General features: G+C 41.7%; 1 protein-coding gene across 2 annotated transcripts; it reads right to left on the reverse strand.

The window, feature by feature from the left end:
* LOC128896293 (uncharacterized) lies at positions 1-26,732 on the reverse strand. Of its 2 annotated transcripts, none has more exons than XM_054159563.1 (8): positions 26,587-26,732; positions 8,333-8,829; positions 5,334-8,094; positions 4,254-4,374; positions 1,773-3,824; positions 1,442-1,628; positions 1,093-1,341; positions 1-866 (listed from the first exon to the last, which is right to left on the reverse strand). In XM_054159563.1, the coding sequence occupies exons 1-8, from the start codon at positions 26,594-26,596 to the stop codon at positions 309-311; spliced, it is 6,435 nt and encodes a 2,144-aa protein (XP_054015538.1). In that variant the 5' UTR covers positions 26,597-26,732; the 3' UTR covers positions 1-308. The 2 variants fall into 2 exon arrangements, with proteins under 2 accessions (XP_054015538.1, XP_054015537.1); XM_054159562.1 differs by having other exon boundaries at positions 1,442-1,634.
* Between the last annotated feature and the right edge of the window lie 105 nt (positions 26,733-26,837).

Raw genomic sequence — 26,837 nt, forward strand, 5'->3', positions numbered from 1 at the left:
TAAACCACCAGACGAAATACAATGTAAACAAAAAAATCAGTTCTAGAAGATAAGAGTTATCTAAATATCTTTTTTTCATTTAACAGTTATGTTTCTTGAAACATAACCACTCTGTGCTATTTTACTTTACAACAACATTTTACTTTACAACATAAATAAAGTCGATATTTTCATTACTTTCTGAGAAAACAGATTGTAACACTTTATAGGGGACATCTATACGTACTATAACTATTTTATCGGCACGGCAACGAATTCAGTCAAATAACTTCACCGTTGATTTCTTGGTTCACTGTATTATTTTGGCACTATGTGTCTTCAACTTTCTGTTTATTGTGATCTTCCTTGACTACAGACTCGTCTGTTACCTTTTTCTGAGTATTCTCTTTCCCTCTACACTTGTCCACGCCCCTATCCCCCAAATGTATATTTGTACTAGACTCCGATTCGATATTATGTTCAACAAAACAATGTACTTGCAATTCGTTCATAGTACGCATAGACACCGTGCAAATTTGGCACTTGTATGATTGCATGTTTTCATCCGGCCTTACATCCTCCACGGGAAATGTAGGCTGATTTGGCCTCTCTTTCGCGCTGTACTCGCGCCCCTGCTGCTTAAACTGAGGATTCCCAAGTTGAACATCAGACTTTGGATCTTCGTTGGTGATTGGCACATGATATGATCGAGACATATCCGTGTCTGTTGTTACTTTTATAGAGCACGGATGGATCGCATGCTGTGGTATAGGCTCACCCTCGTCCGAGGACGTCTCGCCTCCACTGATAACTTGGCTTGGAATAGGCTCAGAATCCCATTGCCCTATTTTACTAGGATCTTTCTCGCAAAGTCTTTGAGCCAGCATCTACCAAGAAAGATCGATCACATAGAAGATTAGTTTTTGAGATGATATCATGCTAAGACTTTTATATTTTTAAAGCTTGTGGAAGAAATTAACTTGTCATTTTATTAGGAAACTCTATGAAATATCAAATTGAATTCACTGTATTCTTTTGCGAAAATATTTGAACTTATTATTAACATGGAAATGTTCTAATACGTTAGAAAATAATGAAACGCATTTTACGTACCTGGAGACTAGTAAGACTATTATCACAGTCGGTAGTATCAATGTCGTTCAAATTGACGCCAGACCTTTCCATCTCAGCATACGTTCCGAATGGCAATTTACCTAAACATTCTAATTTCATAATATGCATCTTGCTGCGAAGATGTTTCGCCAAATGACCGTGTATTCTGAATGCTATTTTACAGTCAGTGCACTTAAACGGTCTAGGATTGCTGGTAGTCGCAGCTCCGAACGTGGAAGTCATACTGACCTGTAATATGTAACATTTAATTAATATTTAAAGATTTAGACCTTTATTGGGATAATTTAAGATAATTAAAGATTAAAAATTAAATTTTTTAGCTGTTTACCTTATTGTGATGAGAAACAGATCTTTCATGTTTTGTCAAATGACCCTTGGTTCGAAAAGAAACTGCGCAGCTTTCGCATCTAAATGGTCTCTCAAAGTAATGAATGTTGATATGCAACCGCAACTGACTAGGTTTGCTGAACACTTTGTTACAAATTCCACAAACACTTCTCCCATCTTCGGTTACACTGTAACTACAATCGGTAGATTCAGTTCTTTCATAGAAAATTAAATCTATATTCCGATGATAGAAACAATCAAGATTTCATGGCAGACACGTACAGTTAAATACTGCAAAAAGCAGATAGTCAACGTATCCATAAAAGACTCACCTGACATAATTGGGCGCAGGTCCACTGGAAGGCTGTAAGAACTCAGCTTGCGGCTTGGTACTTCCTCCAGTAGGCGAAGGTGATCTGAACCCAGGTCCTCCGACGACCATCTTCCGTGCAACCGTGTGCTTGATACTTTCCGCTATGCTCTGCTTCGTCATCTCTGTATGTTTCATTTCAACGCGTTCCACGTTTCTCATGTCCACGGTTGGCGGTGGTCTTGGAACATCTTGCATCTTGGTGGCGTCGTGTATGGCCAATGGGATCATGTCAAAATTAACCCTAGGTTCTTGAGGCTGAGGGTGTCTGTACTCCGACAACAGAATCATGTCTCTGCTCGGTGGTCGGTTGTCCACGTTGCTCTGTCTGATCTCTATGCTGTTCAAAGCCGTCATATCTTGACTTGGGCGTATGTCGTGACCCAGAGGCTTGAATTCGCGACTAGGAGGTCTCAATTCTTGCCTGCACAATTTGTAGTCCTGCGCGGGTGGTCGCAGTTCTTGCATCTGACCTCTGTAGTCCTGGTTCGGCGTTCGCATTTCGCGGCTGGGTGGCCTCATGTCCAAATTCCGTGGACTCTGACTCTGCATTCGATGGTCCGTCGTCGAGACCCTAATTTCGTGACTCATTGGTCTGATCTCTTGATTGGCCGTGTGGCATTCCCGAGCTCTTTCCAATTCGTTCATCGCTTTCATCGAACCGAACACCGAATTCCTTTCCATGTCATTGTTCAAGTGCGGTATTGCCAAGAGTCGATTGTTGGCCTCAGAGTTGAAAGACTTGGGTGAGTGACAATCCACACTCTGCGGTGTGCTCCTGTTAGGGGACTCCCCGGAGTAACTGGACCTCTCCACGCAATTGTTACTTTTAGCTATACCGTATTCCACGCTCGTTTTTGGAACGGAATTGATCAAACCATGCTCAAAATTCTCTCTCTCGGGAATCGTTCGACTTCCTTGCTCCTTATCCCTGTGAATGGACTCCATATCGAAGGATCGTCGTTCCACCGCAACGTTGTTCTGATAGATCTTCTCTCTGATCTCCATCTTGATCTCATCCGTGGTGTGTTTCGACACGTGCTTGATCCTGGAATCCAACACTGTTTGCTGCATCTTGCTGGGATCGGTGTACGTTACCGTGGGTGCATTGTTCGATTCCATGGTCCTGGATTTCGGAGAGAGCTGCCTCAGATAAAAGTCCCTTTCTTTAGGATGCTTCTCTATCTTCGTGTTCCCTACGCGATACTGTTGTTTCATTTTGCTGTCCATCATGTGTCTTTCCGTGAGATAGGCCTGCAGCATATGACCCTCGGCGTCTGGTTTCCATTCTCTGCCTTGGATCGGTAGTCTCTCCATCGTTTGGACGATCGTTTGCAGAAGAACTGGCTCCGAGACGGGGGTCAGAATATCCGCAGGTTTGGCCCTCTGCAAGATGGGAGATGACAAGGATTGCATGGCTGGCTTCGTTGTGAGATCCATGGGCTGAGGCAAACTGTTTCGCGAGTCTGCGTCCACTTCATCCACTTCCACGTCGGAGCTATCCTTCTTCGATGACTGGATCACGGTTGTTCTGGATTCTTCGGGGGCGGTACGGTTCGATGGAAAGTAGTAGCGATAAGGCAGCTCGTTCCGAACGAGGGTGGTTGCTTGAGTGCTAACACCTTGACCGCTCAAAGGAGAGTTGCTCACAGCGACCGAGACGGTTGCTGATGTGGAGGTCGTTGGGAAAGTCAAAGTGTACGGATAAGTCGTGGGTCTTCCGGATGGCAGAAGACCTGGGAATCTGTTTGTGTTGCGTTGCGAGAGGCTCAATAAGCTCTGGGCTGCTTCCTGTTCTTCGCTTCCGGACTCCTCGCTATCTTCCCCGTCGCTCTCTTCCTCCTCTTCCGAGGACTCTTCCGTGTTGCCACCGGCAGCTAACCGAGCTATGGCGTCTTTGTCGATGTTCTCATCGCAGACCGACGTGGGTACAGGAACGACACCCAGCTCGACACACTTCTTGTAATGAGCTTTGGACTTCATGTGCTTTGTAAGGTTGCCTTTGGTTTTGAAACTACGTACGAAGATTAAATGTAGTTTAGGAATAATAATTTAAATGAAAGTTTGCTCAAATCAATTTTCTATTATTTAATTGTTATTTACGTTATAACATTTGTAGGTTTCAAAGGTGATGTTAAAACGAAAATAATAATTATAAAACAATTTCATAAACGCGCTAAGATATCAAGTAAAATACCTCTGTTAGATATCTTGTATTATTTATAAAATTGTTGCTTAAACATTAATTACGAAATACGACTTTTTCAGTTTCATATTACTGAAATTGAAAAGGAACGAGACGATTCAGACTAATTCTGTGAATCGTACGATAAGAAAAAATTGTAATCCAGATTGGGAAAACTATACTAATCTATGGACCGAGTAAAGCTTACTATCAACAAAGTGGCATGAGATACGTTAAGACGCTGCAGAAGCAACTTACCTAAAAGCACAGTGCTTGCATGTGTACGGTCTTACGTCTGTGTGCGTTCTGATATGTTTCTTTAACATGGATGGCTTTTTACAGCGAATGCCGCATTCCTCGCAAACGTATCGACCTCGACCTTACATAACAGAGAAGTTGTAATTTTTAACTATGCAAAACGATGACATACTGTTTAAAGGAAAACTACTTATAAACCGCGCGATATGGAAAATGCGTACACGTGCGATGCATATTATATTTCAATAATTGGAAAAAATCACTAAATACTTCTCGTTCCGAAATACACGGTGAGTCATGAGAAACGGAACTTTTGAATAACATTTTTGGATTTTTTAAAGAAATTTTGTGTGCTTCAAGGACGTTTAAAAAAAAAAAAAAAAGGAGAAATTTGCAAGTCCTCTGTGTCTTTCTTTTTTCAACATAATCTTGGATGAAGTTTAAAGTTAGAAATCCAAGAATGGAAACACTAAAGCGTAAATGTGAAGTTAATTAAGTTTTTATGGAAGGCTTGTTCGTATTACAAGGGTCAGAACCGACCTATATTCTTTAATCGCCTGATATAACTACAACTAGCCAATTAGGGTTTATCAACGTTTCTCGTTGTAATGAAATACAAAACTTGTTATAAGATATTCGAATCTTTCACGGCCCGGTTCTTCACAGCTGATACTAATTGAGGCTACCGGGTTGTAAGCTGTGTCTTTTGGATAAGATACTCCGCCGTTCCGCCAACATTTCAGCTAGCTTCTTCAAGGGTCAAATGAGTCACTGATATCGACGTGCGTCGCGTAGCTTAGATCATTGCAAGGTATCCGTGCTCATGTTACGGTTCACTGGCTACCAATCGTATCAGTGTATCATTTGACCCTTGAAGAAAGAGACTGCAATGTTAACGAAACGTTGGATATCTTACCCAAAGGATACGCGCAAAGATAAACGACCTTACACCACTATAATAATACACATTTCATATTACAAAGCGAAGGTATGGACCAGATGTAAGTTCATTGGAACAAATACACCGTGTGATTCGAAGTCCAGACATGCAGCGCGCACAGCGAAAGACGTATTACTTACCTCTGCCCCTAACATACGTGTAGTCCTCGTTGCTCTCGAAACCACCATCAAAGATCTTGACTCTCTTCGCTTTCTCCTGCATGTCGCCATCCAAACCGCTGTCCAGGTTGGTCGGCGTGGTCGGTCTTTGCGAGGAATGCGTTAAGATATCCTCCTGCTTCTTCGAGGCGGTGGTATAATTGAGAGGTCTATGCCTCGAATCGTAGTGCGCCATGTCGACGTCGGGTGGAGCTTCCTTGCATATCTTCCAGTTGGAGTACATGGACAAACCGTGTTGTTGAGTGACGTACATCGGTTGTGGTCGGTTCAGAGTGCAGTAAAACACCCTGGTAGAGCACTTGAGGCCTAGATATGTGTAGGCGTGTCCGTTCAAGTAGAGCTGCCCGTACGATTTCTTGGGCCTTGGAGTCTCGGGGCTGATCAGAGGTAGCGTGTTCGCGGTGGGGGTGATACCGTGATGCTTCTTCGGCGTGAACGTGCCAGGCTTCAACGGCAAGGAAGTGGGCCTCAGGAATTTGCTCGAGTTGATCTCCTCTTTGGTGGCGTCGCCGTTCTTCGGAGACCTAGCCTCCTCCGGCTTGTCTATCTTAACGACTACATCTACGGAAGCTTTGCTTGGCACATCTGTCTTCGGTGCGTCCAGATTAACGAGCACCATCGACGTCGCGGGTTCAGGCTTTATTTTCGCCCCGTTGAAAGTAGCGCAGTTCTCCATCGACTTTCCTCTGCTCTCGACGAAGCTCGTTTTCAGACGCCCGTTCTCCAAAGGAGGAGGTGAATCGTACTTGGAGCTCGACGACGTATTGGGACCTAACGGATCAGGCGTCTTACTGGCTTCCAATTCGCTCACGTTCCACGTTGACACCCTCTTCCTGCTCTCGGTGGACTCCTTTGGCGAATATCTGAGCTTGCTGTAGGAATTCGCCAGGGATACGTTAGAATCAACGCCGTTTGCGTAACCGAAAGTCTTCTCGACCTTGGGACTTCTGTCGTACGAGAATTCTCGCCTCTCCCTAGGACTCTCCATTCCCTTGTACTTGATAGCCACGCTATTCTTGATATGACGGTCGAGCTCCACCTTGACGATATCGCCGGTGGACGGTACCCTGCGGTACTTGTCCGTAGAGGGTTCAATCTTAATGCTAGGAACTTTCGGGCTCGTGAACTCGGGCTTCGAGGCTTCGCTAGCGGGTGTCTTGAAGCCAAGCTTCGAGTCCTTCGCCGGGCTGGCGAGATCCAGCGGCTGGCCCATCGCGTGCCCGGTGGACATCGGTCCCGGGATACCAGGTACGATCGGTGTTTGTATCTTCACCGGACTGGCGAGATCCAACGGCTGTGGGACCATGTGGAGGCCGGGCAAGCCTGGTATCACTTTGTATCCGGCGTTGCCTGTCGCTATACTCGAAGATATGTCTATGGCCGGGGTGAGGGTGTGGGGTCCAGGCATGCCAGGAACGTACGGTATGACTTTGCCGCCGTGAAGGATACTGGTGATGCCCGCCTGGGGCAGTGTCAGCGGATTGTAGGCAGTGATGCTGGTCAGTGGGTTCAGGTGGGGCTCGAGGTAATTGTAGCACGACATGCTCGGGGCTATGTTCGGAGTTGATATGTTCGGCATGATCGGCGCCAACATCTGTGGCGTGTTGGGCAAAGATATGGAGGTGTTCGGCGTGCTGGCTGGCGTGCCTGACGGTTTGTGCATCATCGTGCCTCCCGAGTGAAGACCCGACCTGACCACGATCGACGCGGTCTCCGACGTCACGCATTTGCTGCTCACCGTATGCTCGCTGGTAGGGGAGTTGGTTTGTCGCGGCTCGATCCTCATCGTTTTCGTTTCGCCTGTATTGTCCAGGATCCTAACCTCACCGCCGAACATCTGCAACGAGTTGGGTCGCGGATACTTGCTGAGCTCCTCGAGGGATCGCAGCGTGGTAGGCACGGATTCCGAGCGTTGCTTCTTCGCTGGTGGTGCGTACGCGTCGACGAGTCTCGTGTTGCCTAAGAGCGGCCCTGGGGAAGGCAGAGGTTGCAGCGTATTGTAATAATCGGAAGACTTTGATTCCAAGTCGGGCTCTCTTTTCTCTATTTCCAGCTTACACTCCATGCGGGGGCTCACGCTGCCCTTGCAGTAGTACCTTCGATGAGCGTCGAGATTGTCGATGCTCGAGTAAGGGATATTGCAAGACGGACAAAGGTAATTTTCGTTATCCGCTGGTCCATCTTGACACGGATTTGGATTGCTCAGGAGGAGGTCCTTGATCAACGAGCTCTCGGAACTGTTCTGGCAATCTTTGCTTTCTCGAACGAAGCTCTCGCTGTAGCAGCGTTTCCTCGAGGCGGATTCCTCGACGGAAGAGAGATTCAACGGCTGATCGCACTGCTTCGTTTCGACGAGACTTTGCTGCCTTTGCATCAGCTTGTGTAGCCGCGGATCCACCGCGTCCACGATCGCTTGATTGTCGGTGATGATCTTGTCGATGTGCTCTTGTACTTGCTCTGGATTCGGCTTCGAACCGGCGCCGGCGGCGGTTGTCGTCGGGGAAGAACTGTTATTGGAAGAAACGGATGAAAGGGAAGACGTTTCGGTGTCGTGGCTGACGCACTGGAGCGCCGTGTGGAATTTTGGCTTGTAAATTTTCCCCGTCCTGATCGTTTTCATGCTAGACATGGTGGACGTAGGCGTCGACGACGGCGGAGGCGGCGGTGTCCCGGTACCGTTGCTCGCGCTGTCCGATAAGCTTATGTCCGAGTCTTCTGATACCTGTGAACATGTTGTGCATTCGAGTTACGGTTACTTACTTCTTGAATCACTGGGTTCTGTGAGGCAATTGTTATTAAGAAATCCATGTTACAGATATAGTATTTTATTGATAATAGGACTGCGTTATTCTATTAACTTTCTACGAGATAAATTTTGTTTTAATCAATTAATTTTGTAAAGAACGAAATCCTCAAGTACCATTTGGAAAACACTTAATAATTGAGATGTATCGATGTACCTTGCTGGCATCACCTCCTTCCATCTTCAGCGCGTGAGCACGAGACCTGCAGTGCTTGTAGAGATTCGACTTGGTCTTAAACGCGAAACCGCAGGGCACGCAAGGATACGGCCTTTCGTTCGTGTGGGCACGGATGTGTTTCTGCAGGACACTTGGCTTTGCGCAGGAGAGCCTGCAATAAGGACACACGTAGCCGCTTTTCCTAGACTCTGTCGGTTCCCCGTCCCCCGGTTCCGGAGAGGCCTCGACCTTGATCGGATCCTTGATCGACTCTCTGGAGTCCTTGGCCGTATCCTTTTTCTTCGGTGTCTCTGGAGAACTGTTGTTGCCAGGGGATTCCTTCTTTGGCTCCAGCTTAGGCGCGACCTCCGTCGTCGCCATCTTCTTGAACTTTTTGTGCAGGTACTTTGGCTCGCCATCGTTATTGTTGTTGTTGTTGTTGTTGTTATTGTTATTGTTCGATAACTGTGGATCTGTCATCGCCACAGTGTGAGTCTCTGCAAAACGAAACATATTGGAGTTTAGTTGGTGTCGACAGTAACGAACTTTGAAATAGTTTCATTAATTTAATGTTAGGAATAATGTTGTTCGGAGGGACAAGATTTTTGGTGAACAATTTCAAGTGCGCGAATCTGTGGTACGTGCGCATACAGAGGTGATTTGAACTATCGAAACTATAAAGAACTGCTCGAGGAATTACGTGCAAAGCACGAGACACGTAATTATTTTTCAAGAAATCTTTTCGACAGTTGATTCTCTCATTACCATCGAGGAGTTTCCGAAGTTCATGGTCGTTAGCTTACCGCGCAGCCTGCATCCTGTTAATGACACGTGAATCATGACAATACAATCCTCGTGGCAGGAAAGAAGATTCCTGGAAATCTCTTGACTCGCGTGTAGTATCGGAAAACAGTTTCAATCTGTTCATGAATCATGCTGTTCGACGATCTCAACAATGCACGCTGAACATTTCACTTTTTGTGGGAACTGCCCGCTAGAAAAAATTGTATTCTTCGATATTTTAAGAAAATGAAAAGAGAATTGGCAGCTTTACACAGACGGAGTTGAGCAATCATTTTATCGTCAAGCTTCTTTCCATGTGTATGTTTAGAAGTCTGACTACTCTCTTGTACAATGCTGGACGAGACACGCTTTTTATAAATGGGATTTTACAATTTCTCATTCGTCAGCAAAGATATAGCGTACTAACTAACGATTATATTGGCGCCGCGGATCTTTTTTGTAACTTAATGTATGTAGATATTCAAATGATTTTTACAGCTCGCTTTACATAGAATATTTTCGAAATATTGTTCATGTTTTATTCTACGTTTTTATAATTGGTCCCCTACAATTTTCATTTTGTTATTTTCCCTTTACTATCTAACAATCTTTAACTCGACATTTAAATAGTCTTGTCTACCAAAGAAACGTTGCAAATAAACTTTTAACCAGCGAAGATATAACGTTCCATTGGAGAATAAACCAACCACACCTAGCAAGGAGGTTTCGTAACGAAATAAATAAATGTATCAAATTAATAGGGAAATCGATGTCCACGGAGGGAATGGTCAGAAAAAAGTATACGCAAAAAGACGATCACAACTCATTACATCTTCATAACGTTCTCATTGCATGTCGCAAATATGATCGAGTAAACAAGTGCATAACGTCATAGGCAGTCTCGACGCACGATAAGAATATTCATTCGATTATTCAACTGCACCGTTGCATGTATGAAACGCGAGAGTCGTTCATTTAATTTTAATCTGATACATCCTTTTGTCGACTATCGTATTCGAATACAGCAACGATATTGGAATACAACTGACGATTTATCTGTTAGCATCGAATAGTTTATGAAATAGATGAAATTAATTTTGGCGAGGAATAACAATCCGAGTGTCTTCGCGGAGAGATGCATTAAGGAACGACTGAATTTTCATAAAACAAGCGACAAAATACCTATGCGATGAAAAGGAAAACGTGGTTAACCTATTTCCTCCACTGTGACTTATGCAGAACTAATGCTAGATGACTAATCACTTGGATTCCTTAGAATTTAGTAGCGCACAGTTCTACTAACGAGCTAGATAACATCGTTATACTAGGTAAAGATAAGAAGAACTACGCGGGGAAAGGAAAACATTGACTATAAAATTGTCTTCAAGGATCCTGAGAGGATTTATTTAAAAAGAAAAACAAAAGCAAGGATACACGACCATACGAAAGGTATGCAAAGCAACGTTGTATCAGTGATCAAAGAACGTTGACTGGCAAGCTTATGAAATTTTCTACCACGTTAAAATTTTGCTTGGCGACCAACGTGTTAAATAATACCACACACAATGGATCACTCAAAGATCTTTACTACAGAAAGTGAATATCAGAAATATATTACACATAAAGCTCCTTATCAGTTACTACATTAATTTATAGACAGATATGAAAATGCTCCGTCACTTGTACGATAAGACTTTGAATAAATTTTAATTTCTCGAGTGACGGTGGATTAGATACTATTTTATTAGGCAATTTTTAATAGAACCTTGATTATCGTTGATGATTCCTCCAATAATATAGCACATCTCTGCCATCAGTTCCAGCCTTACTTGTTGCTTGTCTAGCTCGATAGTACGTTCCCAACCTTACTTTTTCTTTGTGCAATTTCTGACGTTTTACAAAGTCAAGATGACCTTTACTTTTTTACGTAAAAAGCATTTCGTTAGATTTATGAATATGCGAAAATGTTGCTTACCATGTACCGATAAACTTTTGTCTAAAACATTTTTAAATTGCACTACCGTAAATACGTAAAAAATGGTTACAAAACTTGACGGCTAGACTCCGTACAGTTTATGCAATAAAGGAAAGAAAAAACTGTAAAATGCGATACTCGATCGAAGTAGCACCATTTATGGATAAAATGTGATCGAACGACATGCTAGACGAGCACGTTCGACGCGCATTTATCAGATCGCTTAATATTCAAGGCCTAGAAGGTCATTCCTACGGTTTTATGCGAGAATTATATTACGAAAGCGGAAGGAGGCAAGTTCAACAGTTCAGATCACTCGGTCGCCGATTTGTGCGTAGATCAGAACTTTCCTTCAATTGGATTTTTAACATTGGCAGCCAACGAAGCTAGCGAATCGCCACTTTTTAAACGAACCGTCCACTCGATTTGGAATTATTCGCAATTTAACGAGGGCTGTTTTAAATATTCAACGACTTCCATGTCGAGTTAGTAATATGGCCAACTGGTATCAATACGTGACGCATGAAGTGGTATGAATTCTGTGGTTCTTGGCGTAATCGTTTATCGATTCGAAATTAATTTAACCCCTTCGTGCACGCGGCACGGTTCTCGATACAAACCAGCAGTTTCAGGTTACTTAAATTTTAAATTTATATAATTGTCTGTGATCGATTCTGCGATACACGAAAGCATTGCTTCGCGATATTTCTTCAACGTGTACGCTTCGCGTTGATAAGATGATGCATTATTCCGAGAAACACACTTGTTTACCATCGTTAATATTTTTGCGTCGCGTACTACTGTTGACGTTATGTTCGTTTCAAAATCTCTAGGATGCACATACAAGATGGTACCGATAGCGAGAGTACTGTCTCTTCTATTCTATAAATTATTAGTTTATTTAGTTTTCGTGTTACTTTCGTCCGCTATAAATTCCTAACCGGGAATAGAAGAGACACAAGGTATCGCGCGGAACGTGATAACGGTTCACGAAGAACGCAGCTATCGTTGGTGCTCGACGTTGGTCTCGCTGCGAAAGCGTGCAAAATTTCAGTGACCCCTGCGCGTTTCCCTTTTGCAAGTCGTTGCTTTCTGTGGCGGGAATTTCCTTCGGTGACGTCGTCTTCTGCTGCGCTGCTCTCAGAACTGTTGGTAATTTTGGACCACGCTATTTATACGTGGCGACAGAGATGCCGGAAAGACGCTAAGGGGAAAGGAAAGAGAAAGAGGACGGGAGACTGGCAGAACGAGAACCAACCTGCTTTGTCGACGGAAGCATTCCTTCGGAGACAGCGTTGGACTAAATGTGTATTCGATCGACGATTGATCATCAATTCTAATTGCAATTACGATTGAACAGTTGTCAATAGCAGTTATCATCGAGAATTTAATACTGCAATCGATACACGTTGTTTATTTTGACAATTATAATTGATCGAATCTGAATTGCAGTCGCGAACAATCGACGAAATCAAGTTACTTTCGTCAAGTCCGTAGATCGAAGTCTTAAAAATAACGAACAGTTAATCCAACGTCGACATCTGCGTTTAAACAGATAATATTCCTGTTTGATCCTAAGCGCGCAGGGCAAGCATTAATATGCCGCGGGGTAATCCGACACGCAACAGGAAAAGAGGATTTCCATTACTGCAGGATTTACCTTCTTTAATTGGATATTGTAAAGGGAAGATTATTCACCTGGAAGTGAAATCATCGTGTCGAAAATAATGTGAATACCGGGAGAAAACGAGTGCCGAAGAACAACGAAGAGATAAATCGATCGACGAGCTTGGCATTTCTTAACGTAAAGGATTACCAGTTCGAACTATACAACTATAGGTAAAGCGATTAGGTAAAATAATGTTAACGGCAACAGGCTGGATTATCTGACTTGAATGCACAAGTGATTTTTGGACTATTCTGACAATCGTAGCTTTGCATTTAGATGACCCTTTCATTATATCGAATGGTTGTAATACTACCAGCGAGTACTTGAGCATTCTAGATCGGTGCTTTTCAAAGTTTACCAAAAAAAAAAAAAAGAACTAAAAATTGACGCTCCTTTAAACATCCGAAATGTTTAAGAATATGGATGACGCTGTAGTTATGCTTCGCAGTGTATCTCCCTCTGGCAGTCAACCATTCGTCCATTAGTGACATTTTTAACGCGGTGTGCGTGGGTAGAAAATTAAGTATCCTGTGACAATTCTTCATTGATATCGCGGATTCGCGGAACGGTAGAATTCATAGAAAACGAATCCATCGAAGAGTCCGCCGTTTCTGTCGTTCCATTCATTTTTGTGGATTTCCTGTTCGAGGATCCAATAAAGTCATGAAGCGCCGTTTGTTCCACATAACTTCAGAGACTGGTTATCTGTTTACAAAGGGGCCTCCTCGTATTCAATGAATCTGTTATACACAAGGGTTGCGAAATTGCATTAACCTCGTCGCTTACTTCCGTTTTTAATTGGCACGATACGGTTTTACGCGACCTGTTTCGTATCGGTTTATCGGTTTCTGCGTATTCCTTGCTCGCCTCTCGATTCCACTTTCGTAATCTTCTCTCGTTACCGCGGAAGATCGCTGCCGTGAGATTATAATTACTTCCCATCCGTGAGGCGAATTATCGGGTACGATTTTTCGATAAGTACGAGAAAGAAAAGTATTTTTACGCCAAAAACGACCGTCTAATCCATTACGAAATTTGCGTGTTCCAAACCGAGCCAATAATTGATAACGTTAACAGAAAAGCTATTGAAATCCATACTGTATATCGGAACCTCTTTTTATATTTTCATCAATTTTCTGTGTCTGTTTCAATGGTCGTATGGAAATCCAGTCAATTTACCATTCCACGTTTATAAATATCGCGCTTTTTCAATTTCAATTCCCGTGTACTCGAATGCAGTTGCACCTGCGAGACACGGAAACGATTCTAGATTCGTTTTATTTTTATTTAAAATACGCACTGCTCCAAGCTTCAACGGGTTATAATTCATAGCGTAAAACATTCAAGTACTTTTTTATTTGTCAAGAGCAGCAATTTCAAAACCATGCCATTTCGAATGAATAAATTTTCATCCGAACATTATTCAGGCGGAGTGAGTTTTCACGGTACAATAAGTTCATGATTTAATCCGTTCCGAAGCTTGAGGAATGGGAAATACTTGTATCCAGATGAACATTCGGAATGACGAATAAAACATGGACTGTTTGACTGCTTATTTGACAATTTATGTATATTTGTACATGTATAAATAAGTGTGTGAAAAATCAAACTGTAATTTCAAATATTAATTTACGTGCAAATTGCATAGTAGATGTAAGACAGAATATGGAAGTGGTACGATTTTGGCAACTCTCTACCCTACTGCAAATTCAGAAAAGAATTGGTCTCGTTGAGCTTTAGTAAGTAACGAAACGCGCCTTATTTTCCGACTATACGTAGTCATCGTTGGCTGGCCACCGAACCGAATAAAGGTCTGATGCAGCGTTTTCTTGACGCATTGGTGTTATTATTGTTTGCTCTCTATCTCGATAGCTCGCTCCGTGACCTCGTGCCTCTCCCTCTCTTTTCCTTCTACTCGTCAGGTTGTGTACGATACGTCTTTGTAAAAATTTGTTTCAACCTCGCATACAACTGAGATCCTGGCGATCTAAACGAATATTTGACGCAAAACCGTAATGCAGGTAAACGCATAAAAGTAAACAAAAAATTCCTCGACTCTTTCTGTAGTCTGTCGATTAATTCTAAACAGCAATTCGCGCCATCGTGCTTTGTTCTCAGGGAGGATTTCGAAAAATTGTCTACTTTCTTCGCGCTGTTTGTTTCAATGCTTTCGTCGCGCATGCCTGTCGCGTTATCGGACAGACAACTGTGGTTATTGTTAGACCAATAAAATCAATGCCGCGCGGACCTCGAACCAACAGTCGTATGTTGAAAATCGAAATTGTCGAGTGGAGCAGAACGTGCACGCATTACGCGTACATATTGCGCTCTCTTAACCCGTTCGACTCCCATGTCTAGTCACGCTCGACGTCAATTTTACAAAAGGGGTTCCTCGAGTGTGACTCGACGATTTTATTAATCGGGTCTCGTGCTAAAAACTTCCAAACTGGCCACGCGAAGGAGATGTTGCCGACTCCTGATCCATCATCAGAAGCCAGAGTTTGGATATACCGTGGAAATTAGAGAAAGAAACGAACAAAAAATGGAACGAACCAAGAAATAAATCATTCGTTTGCGTTCGAACCGAAACCATTCAGTAATTAAAATCGCAGTGCTCGCATTAACGGCCACGGACTGCATCCAGAGCATTATCCAAGGGTACCGTTCCGTCGATAGAAACAATCGTTTCTGTAACAATGAAAGCTCGATCAATTAGCAACGTTCGATTGTTGCGTTAATAATAGAGCCGTTCCGTTCGTCGTCGGTGTCATTCAACTTGCAATTATTCTAGTCTAATAATTCCGTAGGCGACGGCAAGGAATCTCCGTGCCAAACTTAACATGGTGCTGATAAGAAAACGAAAAAGTACAAACGTCATATCGGGCAGCGAGTGTACCAGTGACAAACGAAGGCTGCGAGTCAAGATAACGTTAGAGTCCAAGAAATGAAGCGTAACTCGCGCGACAAACGATCAATTACGAGCCATGAATAGTCCGTTCAGAGTATTGTGCATCGCGCGACCGGCCACTGGTCAGGCCTTGTAATTTGTTAACCGTTTTCTGCCGGACGCGTTAGCTGTGTTAAACGTTGGTTCAACGGTCCTCGAACTTTACTTCAATTTAACGTACGAACACCTTGAAACGCTACAGAAATATCAAGGAGAGTTAGGAATGCCTTTAGCAGAACTAACAGTTTTTACCGGCAAGGTCCTCCAAGAATTCTATTGAAGATCTATCCACCATTATCATATATATTCCCAACATATAAATGCCAAGTATGATTTATTAGCTCTTTCAACGATGAAACAAAGAAATTAATATCGACAACCCTATCTAGAACAACTCAATTTATTAAATTATATTTTTCATTTTGGCAAGATCGATACCCACGTACTTGAATACTTGAATAATTTGTTTGTTTCATCTGCTCTCTATTTATGGAACGACGCCAATAAAGTCGACAGTAAAAACACCTTATGGTAGTGGTCGTCTCGCAGCTGGAAACACATAAAATATTGATTGCGAAGCATTAAAGAAATGTAGAAAGTATACTTAGACTGAATATCCCTACAAAATTGTTTCTACTGCTTAAACTTTTCGTCGAAAAAATTTCAATTATTACTTGAATAACCGGCTTCCTAATGGGAATCCCCCTCGAGACTCGTACAGAAAACCCAGGAAGAAGATGGCAGTAATTTTTCGCGCGTTTAAGCGAACTCGAAGCCATTTATCGAGCTGACAAGTGTATAAAAGAAACTTATTATACCGAAGGGGCAAAAGAACTGAATGATATAACGAGGACTATACTCTTCTGACATCATTTGCTTCATAAGAGCACCAACGTGCTTGAAACGTACAGCAGCGCGTGGTTTTTGCATGGAACCAAATATGTTTTCAGACGGATCGATTCTTCCTGTCATTCTATGAATAAAAGTATCAGGTGTTTTAATAATGGAAAGATTTTATGGATTCGACCAATCTTTCCGTTATTAGAGTCCTGGTCCATTCAACCAGATCTTCATCTGATGAAAGTAACTCGATTCACTTTTTATCACAGGGGCTAGTGAGTGAAATAAAGAGATTACTATTATTACTATCAACCGTCTATACGACTTATTTGATAAAATATTCCCGAACCTAACGTTTTACTCTTAATTAAACGTTACACTATTTCGTGTACATATTCTACAAAGTTTTGGATGATCCTCGTAAGGATGATAAACAACTTCTTACATTTAATCTCAATTCATCTAAAAATACAAATGATTAGAAACGAAATACTTCCTTCCTACCATTCTGTAAAGTATTTCCAAACATGTCGTTTTGCAAGAAGTCTTGCAATCAGTGGAGAAAAAAGGACAAGCATTACGCAACGAAAAACGAACGGATTATTAACACCTTAATGGCAGACGGTCTTCTTATTGTATAACTCCAGTGTTGCGTGTATGAATCATTCATTCGCGAATTCTCGACACGTAAATATACAGTGTTTTCTCTTGTTCGGAACAGATGCGAGTTACTACGCAACTGGTTTGAATATTCAAATCGCGAGAGTATCGAACAATTAGCGAATCAGAGTGCAAGTACATATAGAATATTTATTTATAATTGTAGTGCACCTGAATGTTAGTATACTCGAGGATGTCGTGCATATTGCTGATCCCATTTAATGAATGCACCACTTCTTTAATTACAGTTGAAGAAAATTATACAAGATACGTTACTCGTACGTTTAGAAGTTTCTACTTTGTATCGCACTATTTGCAATAATAGCTATTTAGCGTTTAGTCGTTATTTAATTTCGAATTAATTAAATTAAATAATCGAGGGAGGTAGGAATTCTCTGTCATACAAAATGTAAAGGCAATAAGAAGTGTAATATTGTTTTATACGTCAATGCGCTGGTATTACAGCTTTGACATGTTGAGTCACTGAATCTATATGATTTTCACGGATCCGCAAATGAAAAAAATAAAGGAAAAAAAAAATGTGTGTGTCAAGTTACAAGTCCGTATCTCGACTTAAGAGGTTATTCAGAGGACAATAATAATCGTGTCACAGATGGAAGTTGAATTACGAATGAAATATATATTTAAAACCGACAAAACAAGTAATAAATATTCCAATGGTGTTGTAGATTAACGCTAAAGTTGTACAATAAGAACATTTATTTACAAGATGCTTGAATGGAGGAAAATTTATCGCGGTATGATTCATCGAGCCTCCGTATTAAGCACATACTCGTTGTAAATAAAGCAATTTATTATTAAAAAAACTGGAATGGTATAATTCTCCACATTTTTCTTGGCATGACCACAAAGGTTTTAATTACACGATTATTTTAGTCTCTGATAGTTTGAAATATTTTTAAACTTTAATCCGCGTCTAAAAATAACTAAATGTTATCGAATACTTAGAAATGTTTATAACCTAAGCTTGTACGTAGCTAGCAAGGCCAAAAATTGGGGCTTATTTGAGAATATTTTTTCGCCTGTACGAATATGTTTACAATATTTAATGTACACACGTGTGGAGTATTCAATATGTACAGCACGATAAAGAAGGCCACAATCACAATACCGAAATCTCCTTGGTCACTCTCGACGTTAAACCGTTAAGGGGTTAGAGGTTAAAAAAGCGGGACACAAGAATGATAAATAGGGACGCAGGGACGACATTGTTAAGCTGAAACGGTTCAGTGAAAAAAAAAAGAGCAATAAGTAACGAACGACCTCAGTGATTCCATTTCATTCTGTATTTTCTGTAATCCTGTTCAACTCAAATTTTAAAGAAAAAGGTAATAGAAATGGTATTCAGATTTTAACAGATACAATATCATTACGAAAGCATAGTAGACGTGGGTTGTAACGACGACGACACTATCATTCGACACGAACGAGTTCTAATTCCCCGCCAAACACTTGTGTACACTTCACTACACCCAGAGGGCTTAGAGAGTGCCGAGAACATTTTTGGTCCACTGCACCGTGGTAAAAGAAAGATGTACAAGCTGCATCGGTCTGCAGCCTATTTCTGGACGAGAAGCGCTGGGCTTGGAACGAACCTCGCCAACTGGTGATGGACACTCATTCTCTTTTTTGCAAAACTTCCAGTACTATAACGTTTGGAAATCTTTAAAGTTCCCAACGTATCGAAACAAGAAAACTTCTAAAATGTGTCGCGCGAAAAACAATGATCTTTTAATCAGACGTTTCACTGTAGTCCATCAATAATGCTCGAATACCGATCTTGGAGGATCATTAGCGAAACAGGGTGTCCCAAAAATGTTGTAACACCTTGAAAGGGGTGGTTAGGGAGGTGATTTAAAACAACTTTTTCCTTAGCGAAAATGTCGTCTGAGACTTCGTTAAGAAGGTATTAAAGGAAAACACTGACCAATCAGAGCGCGGATACCGTTGGAGCGGCCGCGGTAGCGAAGCCTATGTGCTAAGTAGCCGCGCTTGTACGCGAACAAGTGACTCGACGTGCATCAAAGGACATTGGACGCGGCCGCTTAGCTCGTAGCCTTCGCTACCGCGGCCGCTCCAACGGTATACGCGCGTTCTGATTGGTCGACGTTTTCCGTTAATATCTCCTCAACGAACCCTCGGACAACATTTTCGCTAAGGAAAAAGTTGTTTCAAATCACCTCCTGAATCACCTCTTTCAAGGTGTTACAACATTTTTGGGGCACTCTGTATATTCTAACGACAATCAAATATTCTATCGTGAAATTATTGGAATAATCTCAAATCGTTATCTGGGAAGAATAGGGAAAGTTTCGGTTGGAGGTTCCGAGTTGGCATCGGCACCGGCAGTGTCGTTTCGGTCAGTGCTGCCACCGGTAGGGAAACGGGAGATTCCCGCGATAGGCAAGTGAGTCACGCGTGCAGCTAGGCTCGCGCGTCTGACGAAGCGCCTCTCTCATCCTCACCCGTCTGACCAAGTGCCAACACCCTCCCCGCGAGCGTCTTCCCCAAGGAAAAGCGAACACGGAGACGGTCGTCGATTCCCCGCTGCGTCTCCACGAGTCAACACGGCTTGGCTCGGCTCGCCTCGCCAGGCCACGAGGAAACCCCGAAGCTCTCCCTCCTCGTCGCTCCTCGTCGCTCCATGCCACGGCTTGCCTCCTTCTCTTCTCTTTGTCCTCCCCGCCTTTCTCGCGCCAGAGCCTGTCTCATCTAGTCATCTCCCTCCACCATCCAGAAGCAGTAAACTCGACGCAGATTCGCGTCGATCGACTTGCGCCGCTCCGATGGAGCGGTGAACGGGTGATTAAGTCACGCACCCCGTGCGTCTACGTGCCCTAGGCCGTTCACGGCCGTGTATCCACGGAATCCCCTGTTGTTTTTGAGAGGCACTGATCGCCTCGCTACCTATTATTACAAGCATTCTCTCTCTACCCAGCAGTTTCTAACCTAGCGCCGACTCGGTATGCGCGACTTTCGCAACATCGCGTTGGAATACCTTTATCCACGGCGCGAAACGTGGGCGATCGCGTAACCCGGCGATACTGAAAACATTTACTGGCCCCTGACGATATTTCAATTAACATTTTATTTATTTCTGATCAAAACAAATAGAGTAAATGCATGCTAAACATAACCAAAAGGTATGTGCACTTACTCAAAACGAAATGACATATACGTATAGTCTACGTACATGGTGCATTTGTAAATAACGGTGAAATCTATTCAACGTACAATATGTTTATTTTTTGTATGTTTTACATATTACTGTACGTCATAAATGCAAAAACTCCGCAGTCTAGTTATAAATAATGAAATCTATAGGGTCAGAGAATTAATTTCTACATCAAATAATTATCATACATTTGTAATCCGTTAGGAGAACAATATTAAGCAAAATTTGTTGGCTACCGAACTTTGGTACATGTAGATGATTTGTAATGGTCATCAGGTTGAGACTTATTGTAATGGAAATCAATTCGAGAGCTTAGAAGGTTGGCAATTTAACGAGAAATGAAATTTTGAGAATTTCTACGATTTTTTAAGTATGAATACTTTCTTTCAGGAAATCCTGCGATACGACATTGCATGAAAGCACAGTATCTAGTATTTTCATGGACCTGTATTTTGCTGCAAAAGCAAGCGCCGTTAGCGACGAGCACGGAGAGCGATTTTACCCGGAAATTTCCACGATGGATAAACTGAAGTACGATGGATAAACTGAAGTACGCTGGCAGATTACTGCTAAACGTTAGAGAGATACTCCAAAGATATAATACATCCTAAAAAGTTAACCGTTATAAAATTACATCCTAGAAGTGGCGCAGTGTTTCCGACATTCAAAATTGCAGAGGAACGAAACATTTCAACGGAATATTATGGAATTTACCCAAAATCCCATTCTTGATTATTAATTTCTGCGAGGAATTGATTCGAGGAATTTACAAAAACATTTTATTCTCACCAAACGTTCTGGGTCATTTGTACAGCATTCTGTTATTCAAATTTTCTAATTATTATTTCGTTAAATAAAGATCACAATTTTAATTATAGATTGAAATATTTCATATTGGACAATTGGTAATTCAAAATTTATATTTATTATTTTACTTCCAAATAAATGTACGGCAGCAGAGTGGTAGTACAGAAGTGAAACAGACGCATGTTTTCAGTTAACGAAAAGTTATTTAAAAAGAGAACAATGTACGAGGAAAACTGCGACGAGTTTATAAGTTAAACTTGAGTTTGTCATGACTCACAATCACGGCCTTGAGCGAACAAATGAATTCGCTCCGACTATAGCGGGTCGTGGATAATCATTAACGATTTTCACGATAAATCTCCGGTTTGTTCGCGGCTTAATAGCATTCAATGCACGGTAATGACGAAGTAGGTACTACTTGTGAATGGGTGATTAGGTCACGAGTCCCGCGCGCAGAATATCGCAGGACATTCACCGTCCGAGAATCGTTCATTGTTTACGAGTAATTTACTCGTTATCGTCGTAAATGAAAGGCATCTTTCATTTGCCTTTCTCTCAATACGTGCAACGCCATTATCGCTTGAAATACGTTATGGGAAATACCGTGACATTTCAACGGGAACACTTTGTTCCTCTTTCGTTTAAATCAGCAGTTCTCAAACTGTAATCCACAGGCCCAATCTGGCTACCTGAACAAACAAAATACATAGGACATTATGCTAATATTTTTATCTATCGAGGTTTTGAGGTTGGACTGCCGCACAATAGCCATTTTGTCACAGAATTTAAAATTTACACTATCCTACATTGATCTTAACCGAAACATGAATTTGACGCTACGCGCGTGTTTATTTATATCTAACGCACTGCAAATCATGTAGTATCAAACCAATGGCCGTTAATCTGATCTCGACTTGCACCAAAGTGTCGTACATCACGGAACACGTCGTCACCTCGGGAATGCAACATGTTTACAATAGATTCTCCGTATAACGCGGGGAAATATGTTTCTCGGTATTAGAAAACCGCGTTATAAGAGTCTCGCAACGGTTGCGAAATGCAAAGATAGGTTACTTTGACGTAAAGAAGAACAACTCGTTCAATTCTTCCTAGAAACAACAGAAATTACACAATGCCACAAAACCGCGGTAACACGTTTAGATACACGTATCGAAGTGTATCGATAACTGGGAATACCCGAGTGTTTTTAAATTCGCGGCTGTTTTTTACTGTGCTATAAGGGGATCGGCTATAATAATAACAATACGAGTCTCTTATGAAATGATAAATGAATGAGCTTTCGCTGTATCTCGTGTGTCATTTTTTTTCAAATTTTAGATTTGTCAATCAAACGAAAGAAACTTTTGGGACAATGTAACACCAAAAAGGTTTACCTGTAAATTGATTTCTACGCGTAATAATATCGATCAAATATCAGCCAGCAGATTGATTCGTTCGAGGGGTAATTCAGTTTGGCGCTGTTGATGACAATCAAAATAGTACGGAGCTGAAACGATAGCGTTCTCGTCGAAACGAGAAAACGAAAGATAAGAGCCGATGTGGTAGACGTAGCTGTAATTTACCTTTCTACGCAACGCGCGTAATATCGCTTATCGTTAGTGCTGAACTACACACATGTAGCAAAATGAGAATTGTGCCGGTCCGTTGAAGCCGCCAAAGTTACAAGATCGAAAGTAGTTTCGACGAGAAAAGCGAGTGCATTCAATCCTTTTAAGCTTATTACAAGGCCGTAACCGCTTTATGGTATCACTGAACGAATGTAATGAAGTTCTCTAGATTTATGACACAGGGAGCCCCTCGGCCATTCCAGTAAATTTGTACAGCAGGTCAAATAAATTCGATTGCTTCGTCAACGTCAAAGATAATTTTGCGTCTTAACCGGGGAATTTATAACGAGACATTTACTCTCTGGTATTTCTTCTTAGCATTGTGTAATAATCTAATCGGTTTAAAATTATGACGTATTATGATCTGCCTTGCTTGCAGCAGACTTTGATTGAATCACTATTATTGCGCTTCCGAATGAACAGTTCGTACATAGTTTACGAATTAAACGTCTGTACTACTGGATGATTGTAATTGCTCGACGTTTACTTATTTCTAAGAATAGAAAACTTGGTTCCGTTCTGTTGTCCAGTTATCGTTGACTGTGTTTTGAAATGAAGGAACTAGAAAAAAAGACTGCTCTGGAACTAAAATCAACGAATAACTCCGAAATTGTTACATTGACCTGTGTTACCTTCGACTAAACATTTTTGACAACGTTTACCAATTTAAAATTGAAGTTACGATTAATGCGTGCCGTGTATGAGTTATTTGTTTGGTATTTTGGAGAAAGGCTCGGAAAACAAATATTATAACGGGCTCTGTATAACTGTATAGAGTTTTTGGATTGGATTCATGAATAATTCCGAAACGTTTATGTTGAATAATATATCGTGAAAGTGACATTCCTCAAAGTAGGCAATGATACGCGAAATCCTCGTAGTATTCTTATCTCGGCAAACGTTTCGCATTTGCCTTAGCAATTTCCACGAATTCTTTTCCAAAACTTCTTTATAAAAACGCGTCACGTTGAAAACAACTTCGCGGAAGTTGCTAATCATTAACGAGAACTCGCTCGATTCCACGCAACTGGTGATAATTATCACAGCACACATTTATCGAATTCCTTTGATAGATTGAAGAACAAAAAAAAAAAAAAGAAAAAAAAGGCGAGGAATTTTATGCACGCCATACACGCGTTCCTGGTACTCAATGAACGATCCGTCGACAAATCACATTCATTCAGAATGATCGAGAAGAACAATATCGCGATTTCAATCGACTTTCTTTGCTTGGTTCTACAAAAGTAAAATACCCACTATTTGAACAGCGCAACAAATTGGACCGATACTTGAACACATATTTTAACTATATTTTTAACTTTGAAACTGAAATTATAATAAATGTTTCGATATAAACAATGTCATACTAAGTGTTTATAACCTGTATGTAAATACCCAGTTAATATAATTTCTGCTGAAATATACACTCGGAAAAATAGATTAAGCGATTCAACGCGCAGAAAAATTTGAGCTTGCTCCCCGAGCCTATAAATATCAAAGGAATTTGTTCTTAGAAGATCTATGACACGTGTATTTGCGTCGAATGGAACTTGGGAAAACTCCTCTGCTTTACTACATATGCACGATTTAACGCGTTAAACTTTTGAAAGGGTACTCTTCTTTCGCTTTCCGTGTGCGCAAGTTTTGCTATTCAGGATGAGAAGAGTTCTATTACAAGTAAAATTTCGACTACTTTATCGAATTTCCACATATATTTGTAAGTATAGTTATTAGAAAACTGTGGATGATTACGGAAATTTCTATTATTTACAGATCAGTGAAAAGGTTAACAGAGAAGAAAAAATTTGTTCCGTAAAGGAAACCTGCACCGAATTTATGACTGACCCACAGCTACTGTGGTTTACATAATGCCAACAGGATACGAATAACGCGATGATGAATCGCTTGTTTTAATCGCAGGAAGTAATGATTTTGTAGAATTTTTTAATGTTATTCGATATGAAAGATTCCCATTGTGCAAAAGTATCCCGCATGAAAAAGGTCTGCAAACATGCAAAAAACAGAGAGCCAATGTTAATATTGAAAGAGCTGTTTCGTTATATTAGCTAATTTGTTCTATAAACGTTTCCCTATGGTTGAAGCTTTTGCGTTTCAAAGTGCATACTGGTAACTATGAAAATATGTTTCAATCCTATATTGGAATAAGCTTACTTCTCTCTTTCCTAATAACGAAAACCAATTACAACAGATATTTGCGACTTGAAAATCCAGAATTAAAAATACTTGGAATTACAAATTATTTAAAAAATTAATGCTTGAACCATCCGTCCCCTTAATTCGATCGACAGTCAAAACGTGACGAGGTCTCGAAAGCTGAGTTTCTACGGTGGAAATATTTCTCCTCAAAGTTTTCATGATTACAAAGACGTTCCTTTCTTACGAGTCGGAAAGTAAAAATGGTGGAAAAGTAGGTTAACTCCGAGAAAAATTGTGAGTGGTTTCGTGCTTCTCGTTCACTCGGGGGACAGACAAATCGAGAAGAAATTCCGTGAATTCCGGTCGGTCGGTCTCCGATCGTCCGATTTCGGATTTATACGGCGTTCGTGTCACCTACAAGCTCGGCTCGGCTCGGCACGGCTCGGCTTGGCGCGTCGCTAGGTGTCTTTCTGGTGTAGCATGAAAATAGCCAAGCGTACTTGGAATATCGTGCGGCCTACGCGTTAAGCATGCTACAACGGCGTTCACCGAGAACGCTCGCCAAAGCGTGAGCGAGTGCGAGAGATTACACGACTCCTTCACGGTAGAGGGGGAAGGAGACATGACTACGTATGAGGGAAGACCGTTGAGGAAAAAGAAAGAAACAGAGTGCGCGAATACGGAGAAAGATAAAACATTCGGAGGCAGTGGCGCACCCAAGCGGGGTGCAATAAGGCAATTACACCACCCCTTGCCAGAAACATCCATTTTTTACTCGTTCCAGTTTTATCACCTATATGTACAATTTTATCGGAACGATAGATGGCGACTAAGAACACCGAATGCCGAGATTCGTTCTCAAACAGGGAGAATCGTTATCGATATCCTTCTTCATAAATATGTATGTATACGTATATCTTTCGAAAAGAAACAATTCAATACGACAAGAGTACTGTACGACTATAAAAGTGAACATATAAAACGTAGTAGAAGAAAATATTGATTATTAAAATTATGTATTTTTATCAATAAATCTCCTGTAATGTACGGTTCACAAGTGAGAAAAACTACAAAATTGACATTTTATGCCAACCTCTTACATTTCTTTACTTTTTTCTCAAACGTATTCGATAAATAAACTTTTGTTCCGTTAGCTTTTAGTTTGCACCCTCCTAGTTAAATTACTGAGTGCGTCACTGGTCGAAGGGGAAGAAGGGCTGGTCGAGCGGGGAGACAGGTAGATAAATGCGGTTTATGGCGGGAAGTTAAAAGACGAACGACACACTGTTGTCGCACCGTATCTTGTAAATATATGAGGTCAGAGACGAGAAGAGGGAGAATCGCGAGAATCGGCCCGAAGACAGACGGAAGGAGAGGTTATAACGGAGAGGGGAAAAGAGAGAGAAGAGAAGAGAATGGAAAGGGACGGGCAGCAGGAGATTCCGAGAGAGGAAGGAATTCATAGGCGGGAAAGAGACGGGAGGAGAGGAATTGATAAAAAGGAAAGAAAGGATAAAAAGGGTAAAAGTGGGAGTGGGGGAGAAAGAGAGATAGATTGAGTAGAGAGGAGAGAGGAGTAGCTCATGGTTCACCTGTCGTCATGGCAACGCCGCTTCGCCGCTCACTTGTTACTCCATCGGCGTAGCTCGACCCTCGGTCCTCTCGCAGCCTCCGCAGGAATACGAACGCGAGTCACGATCCATCGTAGGAGAGACCGTGATGCAGAAGCTTCTCTCTTACAATAATCCCCCGTCTCCGCGGAGATCAAAAGATGTCAGAGTGACGGAGGTGGGGAATCACGGTTGGTTTACCTCCGTCGTGCACCCACGTTGTTATCACAGAA

This window comes from Hylaeus anthracinus, unplaced genomic scaffold (assembly GCF_026225885.1).
Source record: "Hylaeus anthracinus isolate JK02 unplaced genomic scaffold, UHH_iyHylAnth1.0_haploid 0, whole genome shotgun sequence".
NCBI lineage: Eukaryota > Metazoa > Arthropoda > Insecta > Hymenoptera > Colletidae > Hylaeus > Hylaeus anthracinus.